Here is an 11,557-nt window from a genome sequence, read left to right on the forward strand (position 1 = left end):
AGCATTCCCAGGAGCACAAATCCACAGGGATCTGCTGCAAAGTCGCCTCTAGAAAGGCCAAACCAGCCAAGGGGGAGTTTTGTAGCCAAACCCAACCAGGTCTGTGTTTCCTGGTTCACCAGCTCTGCTCTTCTCCCCCCTCTGAGGTGGGATGGGAGCAGTGCTGAGACCCAAAAAGCTGCCAGAAACACCCCAAAAAAGTTGCCAGAACCCCCCCAAAATTAAGGAGCCCCCTACAAATTCCAAGCAGATCCCGTCCTTCCCTCCTTGTGCTTTGCTGCTGGTTAAAAGCAGGTTGGAAATACAATCCTATCTATTATTATTGTTACACCAAATATTATCTAATATGATAATGTTAATTAAACTTTAACATATGTGTGTGGGTGACTCCTTTCAGGGGGTTTGTGCAGGAGGAGGCTCTGGGGTGGCTCCTCCAGCCTCAGCCACTCCCCCCAGGGCAGTGATGGTGAGGAGCAGCCCCGTGACGAGCCCGGTGACCCCCAGGGGCACCTTTTTGTCCTTGATGGGCCTGGGGCTGAAATGTGGGGACAAAGCCCATGGAAGGGGCACAAAGAGCACCCCACAGCCCCAGCTCTTGTACCCCCCGGGTCCCTTCCCCACCTCCCAGCACAGCCCCAGGCCCATGGGGGGCTCCAGGCTCAGTTTGGGGGGATCCCAGTGCTGTCAGCGGCACCCAAGGATCTTTGGGGCTGCATCCCCCTCGTGCCCCCTTCCAGCATGGGATGGGCACCCCCCCAGCCCCACAGCTTGCCAAGCCCTTTGGCCTTCCTTCCCTGCTCCTCCCCGGCAGGAACTGGCCTGTTGGAGGGGACTTGCAGCCTTTGGGCTGGGCCAGGCTGTGCAAAGGAGCTGCTGCCAGGCCATGGAGGGTCGGGCTGAGGGGAGGAGGCCGGAGCCCCCAGGCTGTGGCACTGGGGAGGCCCTGGGGCGCCTCTCTGGGCTCTGGGGCCTGGAGATTTCTCTGCCCTGGGCCAGGCCATGGCAGAGGCCCCTGGGGGGTGCCCACACCCAGCACTGCCCCGACAAGGCCTCTGAGCAGGGCTGCCCTCCAAGCACCCCCTGCCCAGGCCCCAAAGACTTGGCACAAACCAGCCCCTCCGGGCCCTGCCAAAGTGGCCCCAAACACACCCAGGGGAGGCCCCAGGAGGCTTTCAGAGGGGACAGAAACCCTCCATAATTCTTTGAGTGGCTGGATCACAACACAAAGGGCTCCACACCTGTTTTCCTTTGTAACCCACCTGCTCTAAAATAAATGCTCTCTCTCTCTCTCTCTGCAAACACTGATCATCCAGGATTGGTTCACTTTAATTCACTCCAAGGGACACAAGAATCACCCCCCGTGTGCCCACCCTGTGCAGGGCAGCTCGGGGAGCCCCCGGGACAGGGGATGGTGCCTCTGGACCTGCCTCCCAAGGGGCTTCTGCCACCCCCGGGGGGCACAGAGGGGACAGGGGCACCCTCAGCTCCTCCTGCCCCGAGCTGAGCTGGGACAACAGCCTGAGCTCCCGGAGCCTGGGCAGGTCCTGCTCCCTCCTGGGGCTTTGCCAGGAAGCCTCATGGGCCAAATATAAACCCACAAAGAGCTGATAATTCTCCCAACTCCCCCCCAGGCAGTCATAGCCTTTTTCTAACCCTCTTCCTTTCCCCAGGGCTGGTTTTTGTTCACTCTTTCCTGTCCCAGCCTTTGCTCGCTCCTCTTGTCGCTGCTCCAACCTCCCACATCAGGAACATTTTCCCACCTGGTTCATGGTTTTTCCTAAATTCTTTCCCTGCTCAGCCTTTCCCTGGCCATGCACTATTCCCCACGGCAAAGTTCAAAATTCACAGGTTCACCAAAGCAAAACTGACCCCAGCAGAGCCATTTGTGGAATATTTGGAAGGAAAGAACCCAAAGAAACAGGACAAGCATCCACTGACACAGAATGTGGATGCTGCTGGGGGGGCACTGGCAGCTGCAAAGAGTTTCCACACTTATTGAAACTCTCCATAAACCCTGACATCAACAAATTCCAGTTCTTACCAGCCCCTGCACCTGGCATTTCCTCCATAGGTAAATGTTCTTCTGGTAAGAACCCTCTGCCTGTGTCTGCAAAGGAAGAACTGAAAGGATCATTTTTCCCACCCAAAGACTTCATTTTTCAAGAAGCTTTCAGTGATGAAGTGGTTTTTTATTGTTCCCCAGCCCCCAAACTCCTCCTGCCCCAGGCTGCAGTTTAGGGCATTTTGGAGAGAAAAACAGGTGGGGGGGAAGAGGAGGAGAAAACAGACCTAGGGGGGAACAACAGAGGAACTTACCATGGAAAATACTCCTAATGATACTGGGTTTGGGGAAAATAAAGGACTTTTGTGTCCCAAAGAGCAGTTCAAAACTACTGCAGGCCAATATAGTTGTGGCCTTTTTTATTTGCTGCCCAAGGAAGGGCAATGAGTCCACAAGTGGCCGTGGGAGTGATTCAAAGGGGCTTTTCTGTAGTGACCAAAGGAGAGGGAATCCAACTAGTCAGCAGCAATTTCCACTTTTGTCTGCAAATCCAAGAGGAATTCAGCCCTGACCTGAGGGGTCCCTGCAAGGAGACACCTGGGGGTCACGGGGACCCCAAAGTGGGACCCCCAGGCTGGGCTGGGCTGGAGGGGGAGGCCCAGGGGAGACGGAGCAGGACGTGCAGGAGAAAGCTGCTTCTTCTTGCTCCTCTTAGTCTCACATCCTCCTTCCCCCTCCCAAATTCCTTCTGGATCAGGCACAGCAATCTTGGGAAGAGAGAACTGAGCTCAAATGCAAACTTGCTTCATCCTGGGCCAGCCCAGCCCCCACACCCCCGATCTGACTCAACACCCCCATCCCGGTCCATCCCACACCCCCATCCCAGTATATTCCTAGCCCGGTCCATCCCACAGCCCCATCCCAGTATATTCCCAGCCCGGTCCATCCCACAGCCCCATCCCAGTATATTCCCAGCCCGGTCCATCCCACACCCCCATCCCAGTATATTCCCAGCCCGGTCCATCCCACACCCCTATCCCAGTATATTCCCAGCCCGGTCCATCCCACAGCCCCATCCCAGTATATTCCCATCCCGGTCCATCCCAGCCCGGGTCTGTCTTTCAGTCCCAGCCCGGCTCGGCTTGGCAGGGACTCCAAGCCCCTCCCGTGCCAGCCCTGCCCCAGCAGGGCCATGTGGCAGCAGCCGAGGCGGCTGCAAGGCCGGTCCCCCCCGGGCGGGAGCAGTGGCGGGCCCGGGGCAGCCAAAGGGGTCGGAGCGAGAGGAGCCGGGACGAGGCAGCGCTGCTGCGGCAGCGGCTCCTTCCGAGCCCGCCGGGGCTGGGCGGGAAGGAGGAGCCCGCGGGCAGCCGCTCCCTGCGCGGGCCCTGGGGAGGGGACGGGGCGGGACGAACCCGCCGGACCCCCCTCCCGGCCCCTCCAACCCCGCCGGGGCCGCGCCCGAGCTCCGCCACCGCCTCCTCGAGTGCCCGCCCGGCTTGGCCCGGAATCCCAGCTCCCTGTGCTGAACCGGCCGCGGTTTACGGGAAACAGCCCTGGCGATGTGCCCGGAGCCGCTGCTTTAGGAGTCCCAGCCCTGGCGATGTGCCCGGGCTGGCGGCAGTCTGTCCCAGTCCATCCCAGTCCATCCCGGTCCCTTCCCAGCAGCCGCCGCCGTTTCCCGGGTCCTGCCCCCTTTGCCCCCCCCAAGATGCTGACGGGGGTCGGGGCTCCGTCTTTGCCTTCGTCTCCCTGGGCTGGGGCTCGGCCTTCGCCTGCGGGAGGAGCTGAGGGGGGTCCCCAGGGGTCGTGTGTCCCCCCCGGAGCGTGTGTGCCCCCCCGGGACCCCCATCCCGCCGTCACCCCCTTTTCTCTCCCCACGGAGCTCCTGCCCCAGCTCCCGCTCCCCCCTGGCAGGGGCTTTGGGAGCCCCCCTTTGCCTCGACCCCGGGACCCCTGCGGGGGGCAGTGGGGGCTGCCCAGGGCGGGCACTGGCCCAGGGAGATCGCCCCCCGCCCCCGCGGCATCCGCTGATCGCGGCGCTTCCCCCGCTTTGGCCCCAAAGCGGCGCCTTTAAGGCCGAGTTTAAGCGCAGGGCCCGCGAGTTCAGCTCGGCCCGGCCCGGGGGTCCCGCCGCTCGGGCCCGTCCAGGGGGCCCGGGGGTGGCGGGGGGACCCGGGCCGGTGCCGGGAGGGGTCCCGAAGGGGATCCCGGGGCATTCCCGGCAATTCCCCCGGGCCCGCCCCCCGCGCTCCCTCGGCCACTTTCGCTTTCGCGTCTCCCGAACTGCGCCCAGCGGGGCCAGCGGAGCAGCGCGATGGCTCCAGCGCTGGGGCTGGGGGCGCTCCTGGCGCTCCTGGGGGTCTTGGCGGTCTCGGGGGGGCAGCCGAAGGGTAAGTGGGACCCCCGGAACGGGCAACTTCTCAGCCTTTATTCCCGGGCACCGGCACTTCCCTGAACCTCCATTTCCGGGCACCGGGACCCCCCTGCACCCTCTCCCTCAGCACCGGGACCCCCTGAATCCCGATTGCTGGGCACGGGAACCCCCTGAGCCCCCATTCCCGGAAGGAGACCCCCCTGAATACCCATTCCTGGGCACCGGGACCACCCTGAACTTCCATTTCCGGGCACTGGGACCTCCCTGCACCCTCTCCCTCAGCACCGGGACCCCCTTAAACCTCCCTATGCAGCACCGGGACCGCCTCATTTCCATTCCTGGGCACCGAGACCCCCTTGAACACCCGTTCCCGGGCATGGGAACCTCCCTCAACCTCCATTCCCGGCCACAGGGACGCCTCTGGAGCCCCAGTCCTGAGTCCTGGGACCCCCCTGAACCCCCATTCTTGGGCTCGGGAACCCCCCTGGACCCCTATCCCTGGCACCAGGACCCCTCTGAACTCCCTTATCCTCAACAAATACCCCTCTGTGCCCCTTTTCCTGCCAATCCCGCCTCTCCCAGCCCCCTGATCCTCCCTTTTCCTTGATGCTGGGAACCCCCAGACCCCCATTCCTGCCTTTCCCAGCCCCAGCCCCCACTTCCCTCAACACCGGGGACCACTGGACCCCCCTTTCCTGGGCACAGGGACCCCCTGAATCTCCATCCCACCTCTCCCAGTGGCCTCCCCCCCCTTCCCCTGACCCTGGGACTCTGTTACAGACCGGACAGGGGCTGCAACCTGCTTCTTTTAGATGATTCCTTCCAGGGCGAGATTAAGGCCCAAACCTCCAAATGTTGGGTCTCACACACACAACTGACTTTATTGATACCAATAAGGAACGGTAACAGCGAGGGGGGGGGAGAAGAAGAGGGAGAGATGAGGAAAAGGAAAGGCTGCCAAAGGAAAGTGCAAAAAGGTTCCCAGCCCAGGGAGAGAAGCGGGTGCAGTCAGGCTCGGGCAGGCAGGGAAGCAGCGCTGGAGGGAAGCGGGTGGGGAGCAGAGCGGATCCGAGCCGAGCAGCAGAGCAGGGAGGTGGGACACGAGCGGGACGGAGCGAGGAGCGGGGCCAGCAGCCAGCACGGGCCCCTGGCCAACACCGGCTGGGCTGGACAGGACCGAAACGCTGGCACTGCCTTAAATCCCCCCGGTGGGCGCTCCCTGGCCAGCTCGGCTCCGGGCAGAGCCTTGACTTTGAGACCCCCTGGAGCCCACGCAAGACGTGGCCGCGGAGGGTTGCAGAGGGTCTCAGGAGGACTCAGGGTGGTCCCAGCAGGGCTCCCAAAGGACATTCCGATCAGTTCCCAAGAATTCCCCTGTCCCATCCCCTCCCCCGCGCTGCCTCGGGCACTGTCGCGTCTCCCAACCTGCGGCGGCGGGATCTGCCCGGTGACCGGTGACGTCACGGCCCAGTCGGGTTGCCATTGGTGAAGACCCATTCCCGGCTCTCCCAGCTCTCCCACTTCCCCCTTTCCTTGGCTCTTGGACTCCCCAGATTCCCCAAATGTCCATGTTCCCTCAGTTCTCCACTCCCTGCATTTCCTGAGCGTGGCCATGTCAGAACCTGGCCTGGTGGTCCCCCAGTATGTGGCTGTGGGGTACCTGGACGGGACCCCCTTCCAGCGCTACGACAGCGAGCGGGGCCGGGCGGAGCCGCAGACGCCGTGGATGGCGGCCGGAGCCGAGCCGGGATATTGGGATGGACAGACCCAGATCCACAGGGGGAACCAGCACGTGGCCATCACCAACGTGGAGACGCTGCGGGATCGGTACAACCAGAGCGGGGGTGAGTGGGGGACAGGGGGAATCTGTGGGGCTGGGCTGGGATCTGTGGGGCTGGGCTGGGATCTGTGGGGCCAGAGGGACCCATGGGGCTGGGGTGGAATCTGTGGGGCTGGAATGGGGATCCGTGGGGCTCTATACGGCTGGATTGGGGCTCTGTGGGGCTGGAACACAACTCTGTGGGTCTCCATGGGTCCAATCCCACCCTCTGCCCAGGTCTCCACATGCTGCAGCGGGTTTGTGGCTGTGACCTCCTGTCCAACGGGAGCATCCACAGAACCCTTCGGTACGGCTACGACGGGCGGGATTTCATCTCCTTCAGCCTGGGATCCGGGAGCTTCATGGCGGCCGACAGAGCTGCCCAGATCACTCAGAGGCGCTGGAAATCCGAAGGGTACGAGGCTCTTCAGCACGAGCTGGCACAGAGCTGTGTGGAAGAGCTCCAGAAATACATCAGATGTGGGCAGGAGGCGCTGGAGCGCAAAGGTGAGGGAGATGGAAATCCCATGGGAATGGAATTTGGGAGAATGGAATTTGGAAACACAGGAATTCCCATAGGAATTCTGTTTATGGATGTCACCATTCCCATGAGAATTCCATGGGTCTGTCTCACCATTTTTCCATTCCAATGGGAACGGATCCCATCCCGTGGATGGATCCCACTGTTGTCCCATTCCAATGGGAATTCTGTGGATGGATCTCACTTGAATCCCATTCCCATGGGAATTCCATGGATGGATCTCACCCTTATCCCATTCCAGATCCCCCCGATGTCCACGTGTCCGGGAAAGAGGAACACGGGATCCTGACGTTGTCCTGCCACGCGTACGGATTCTACCCCGGGATGATCGGGATCAACTGGCTGAAGGGGGATGAACTGCGGGATCAGGAGACGGAGTGGGGCAGGATCGTTCCCAACAGCGACGGCACCTTCCACAGCTGGGCCAGGATCGAGGCGCTGCCGGGGGAGCGGGAGCAGTACCGGTGCCGGGTGGAGCACACCGGAATGCCGGAGCCCGGGATCTTCGCCTGGGGTGAGGCTGGGAACGGGCAATGTGGGAACTGGGGGTTTGGGAAGGAGGAATTTGGGAATGTGGAGCAGTGGAATTGGGGGTCCCCTCCCCCTCCTCAACCTTCTGCCCTTCCCAGAGCCGGAATCCGTCTGGAATTCCACCCCAGTGCTGGTCACTGTGTCTGTCGGCACTGCCATCATCATCATCATCATCATCATCGGCCTCATCGGATTCAGTGTCTGGAAGCTCCGATCCGGTAACTCCCGGGATGGGGGTCGGGAAGGGGCACAGATCCGCCCGGCAGCATTCCGGGGATCCTGTGCCACGGGTGCTGATCCCCCTTTCTTTCCATAGGGAAGAGGGACGGGAATGGATACAACATGGCCACCAGTGAGTACCAGCAGCGTATCTGGATCCCGGTCCAGATCCTCTCCACATGGATCCCATGATGGATCCTCGTATAGATCCAGGTGTGTGATCCATGCCAGAATCTCATGGATCTTCTTTTCACAGGAACAGACACAGGAACCAACAGGTTCCCCACAGGTATGGAGCAGGATCCAGGTGGGATTCCAGAGGGGAATTAGGGCAGGATGGATAGAGCAGGACTGCGTCCAGATCAGGGCAGGATTCCAGAGTGGGATCAGGACTGGATTCTGGAGCAGGATCAGGTGGGATGGATGGAGTGGGACCGGGGTGGGATTCCACAGTGAAATTGGGTGGGATGGATGAAGCAGGATGAGGTGGGATTCTGGAGCAGTTCCTCCTCTCTGTGGGCTCCACAGCTGGATCCATCCCATGGGATGGGGATAGGCATGTGGTGACTCTGTCCCCTGCTCTCATCCTGGCAGGATTCACCACCTGATCGATCCACGGTTCTGATTTCAGAGGTGCCAAAATTCAGAGCCATTCCTGTTGTCACTCTGGTTCTCCAGCAACGTTTCTCTTCCATCCCCTCCAAGGGATCCCTCAGGAAAAGAACCTTTTGCTGTGCCTCAGGAGCAGGTCATGACACGGGCTTGGACAGAGTCACGTGCAGGGAGCGCCGGAAGGGAAGAACTGGGGGAACAGTGGGTTGGGTCTGGCAGGATGCTCTGCCCTCATAAGGCCTAAAATGCAGTCAGAGAATCCAAACAATCCAACTGTCTGTGCTGAGCTACCCCTGGTGCCAAAGGGCTGCTTTAGTGTTGGACTGTGCTAAAACCAGCCTGGTTCACAACTGCAAACACCCCCCCTGCTTTTGGAAGCAGGATTTGACAGATAAGCTGCTGGCTGGCCTGGAGAAATGGCACTGGCAGTCCATCACTTTATAACTTAAAAGCCCAGTCCAACTTTCACGTGGCAGATTCTTCCACAGACTTTCTTGGAGTGTGTGGAGCTTCTCCTGTGGAGCAGGGACAGCACTTTGTGGTTACTCAGGGGTTAAGTTGTGTGGTGAGTTACATCAGTCTCTAGGTGATGACTTTCTAGGTGGTTTCTTTTTGCCTGCTCTGATAAATTGGATTTGGAATTACTTTGATACAGTGCATTATTTTATGCTGTTTTATACTCTACGAGTAGGTTTTAGCTTTTACACTCTATAGTAAATAATTCTGATCAAGATCTTTTGTCTGTTCACTCATCTGTTTATTTGTTCCTTTGTCATAATAAAGGATTCATTTTATATAAATATCTCTGATTTGGCATCATTAAAACCTGCAGGACAGTGATTCTAGCACACCTCTGTAAGTCCTTTAACTTGACCTGTTGACAAAGTCTGGGGCTGGGATTGGATCCAGCCGCCCCCGGGCTCCTCCCTGAGAAGGAGTTTAGAAAGCCAGAGGGTCCTTCCTGCACCTCGTAGCTCCACAAAAGGGCTTCTCTACTAAACTTTCTCTCAGCCTTCCACTCCCCCGCAACAAGGGACGGGTCTGGCGGGAGGAGAAAAGATGATCTTCATATTGCCAGAGTCGGGGGTCACCTGGAGCACTGTTTTGTTCTTTCCATGCCATCACTGCCAGTGAGTTGGTGTGTGACAACAGTGCTCCCCGTACAAACCTCCCCCACAGGGATTGTCTGCACTGGACCTCACCTGGATCTACAGGGTCCTTATTTGAATCCCTGTGGATTATCTCCAGCACAGCTGATTCTCTCAGCTACTGGATCCCTTTCTCCCAGGTGTTCCATCTGCTTGGGCACACTCTTAGATAGCCTTGAGAGAACACCTTTCCCTAACACTTGACAGGGCTCACCTCCAGAGACTGAGAGTTTCTGTCCTCTTCCCAATCCCCTGGTCAATCCCAACATCCCAGGACAGGGATCCCAGTTGCTTGGCTTCACTCCCACCTAGTTCCATATGCTGGGCCATGATATCCCAGCACTGGAGCAGCCAGGTCAGCAGGGGCTCTCCCAGCTGGAGGCTGAAATCTTTTCACATCTCTCACAGGTCAGCCGGGGATGGGGATCTGGTGATTATCTCTGGCCCTGCCTCTTGCTCCTGTTCTGAGGGCTCTGCTTCCCCTTCATCCCTCACTAACTGAGCTGATTTGGTCTTGGATTTCTCCTGTAGAGGGGCAACTGCTACTGGCACAGGTTGTTCCTCTGCACTTTGAGTGGCCACGGTACCTCTTGGTCTCCTTTGCTCCTCCTCCCCCTGAGGGCACTGGGTCTTAGTTTAACAAGATTCCAACTTAGAAATTAAGAGACTTCAGGTGGAAGTGTGGAAAAGGAAAAGAAACAGCTTTTTATTAACAAAATCTGAAGAAACAACAAATGGTGCAACCAAAAACTTTGAGAAGAAACCAAACAAAGTCCCAAATCCCCAGGTGGGGGGGAGAAACTGTCCCGGCAGTTCAAAGCTCTCGCAGCCCCGCGGTGTCCCCGAGAGCCGCCCTCCCCCCACTGCCCCTGCCCAGCGCCTGCGGCTCCGCTCCAACCCACCCCATCCCGGGAGACACAGATGGCAATGGGGGGGACACTGGGAAACAATTCCAACACCTCTTTTCAAACCTCTGACACCTGCTTCCCAGACATTCCCAAAGAAGGGGCTTCCCGTGGCCTCGAGCCAGGGACCGACCTTTGTATTGAACCAACTCCTGGAGAGACACGTTCCCATCCCTGTCCCCATTCCCATTCCTGGGGTTCCCATCCCTCTCCCCATTCCAATTCCTGGGGTTCCCATCCCTGTCCCCACTCCCACTTCCTGCTGTGCCAACCTGCTCCCAGTGTCCCCATTCCTGTCCCCACTATCCCTATCCTGGTCTCCCATGTCCCCATTCCCATTCCCGGTGTCCCAATTCCCATTCCTGGTGACTCCAACCTGCTCCCAATGTCCCCATTCCCATTCCTGGTGTCCCCAACCTGCTCCCAATGTCCCCATTCCCATTCCTGGTGTCCCCAACCTGCTCCCAATATTCCCTTCCCATTCCCAATGTTCCCATTCCCTATCCAGGTGTCCCTCTTCCCATTGCTGATGTCCCCATTCCCATTCCAGGTGTCCCCATTCCAATTCCAGGTGTTCCTACTCCCATTCCAGAGTTTCCCATCCCATTCCAGGTGTCTCCATTCCCATTCCAGGTGTTCCCATTCCCATTCCTGGTGTCCCCAACCTGCTCCCAATGTTCCCATTCCAACTCCCAATGTTCCCATTCCCATTCCTGATGTCCCCATTCCCATTCATGGTGTCCCCAGTCCCATTCCAGGTGTTCCTATTCCCATTCCAGAGTTACCCATCCCATTCCAGGTGTCTCCATTCCCATTCCCGGTGTCTCCATTCCCATTCCTATTGTCCCCAGTCCCATTCCAGGTGTTCCCATCCCACCTCTGTTTCCCCTATTCCCATTCCAGGTGTTCCCATTCGCATTCCAGGTGTCCCCATTCCAATTCCTGGTGTCCTCAATCTGATCCCAATGTTCCCATTCCCATTCCAGGTGTTCCCATTCCCATTCCACGAATTCCCATTCCCATTCCAGGTGTTCCCATCCCAGTTCCTGGTGTCTCCATTCCAATTCCTGGTGTCCCCATTCCCAGGTCCTGATGTCTCCATTCCCATTCCTCTTGTTCCCAGTCTGCTCCCAATGTTCCCATTCCAATTCCAGGTGTTCCCATTCCCATTCCAGGTGTCCCCATTCCCATTCCCCCTGTCCCCATTCCCATTCCTGGTTCCCACAGAGGAACTGCCAGATGCCGGAGGAGGAGTCAGAATTTATTGGCCAAAGCAGGAGATTTTCACACCAAAATTAACCCCCGGTGATGTCACCACTGTCCCTGTGATGTCACCACTGTCCCTGTGATGTCACCGCTGTCCCTGTGATGTCACCAATGTCCCTGTGATGTCACCGATGTCCCTG

General features: G+C 58.7%; 1 protein-coding gene across 1 annotated transcript; it reads left to right on the forward strand.

Moving 5' to 3' along the window:
- The first annotated feature begins 4,224 nt into the window (after positions 1-4,224).
- LOC113990725 (class I histocompatibility antigen, F10 alpha chain-like) lies at positions 4,225-8,206 on the forward strand. Its single transcript, XM_039378534.1, has 8 exons — positions 4,225-4,392; positions 5,957-6,220; positions 6,433-6,702; positions 6,978-7,250; positions 7,366-7,485; positions 7,584-7,619; positions 7,743-7,775; positions 8,081-8,206. The coding sequence occupies exons 1-8, from the start codon at positions 4,317-4,319 to the stop codon at positions 8,092-8,094; spliced, it is 1,086 nt and encodes a 361-aa protein (XP_039234468.1). The 5' UTR covers positions 4,225-4,316; the 3' UTR covers positions 8,095-8,206.
- The last annotated feature ends 3,351 nt before the right edge of the window (positions 8,207-11,557 follow it).

This window comes from Pipra filicauda, unplaced genomic scaffold, assembly GCF_003945595.2.
Source record: "Pipra filicauda isolate LSUMZ 115617 unplaced genomic scaffold, ASM394559v2 scaffold1034_size35343_pilon, whole genome shotgun sequence".
In the NCBI taxonomy this organism is placed as follows: Eukaryota; Metazoa; Chordata; class Aves; order Passeriformes; family Pipridae; genus Pipra; species Pipra filicauda.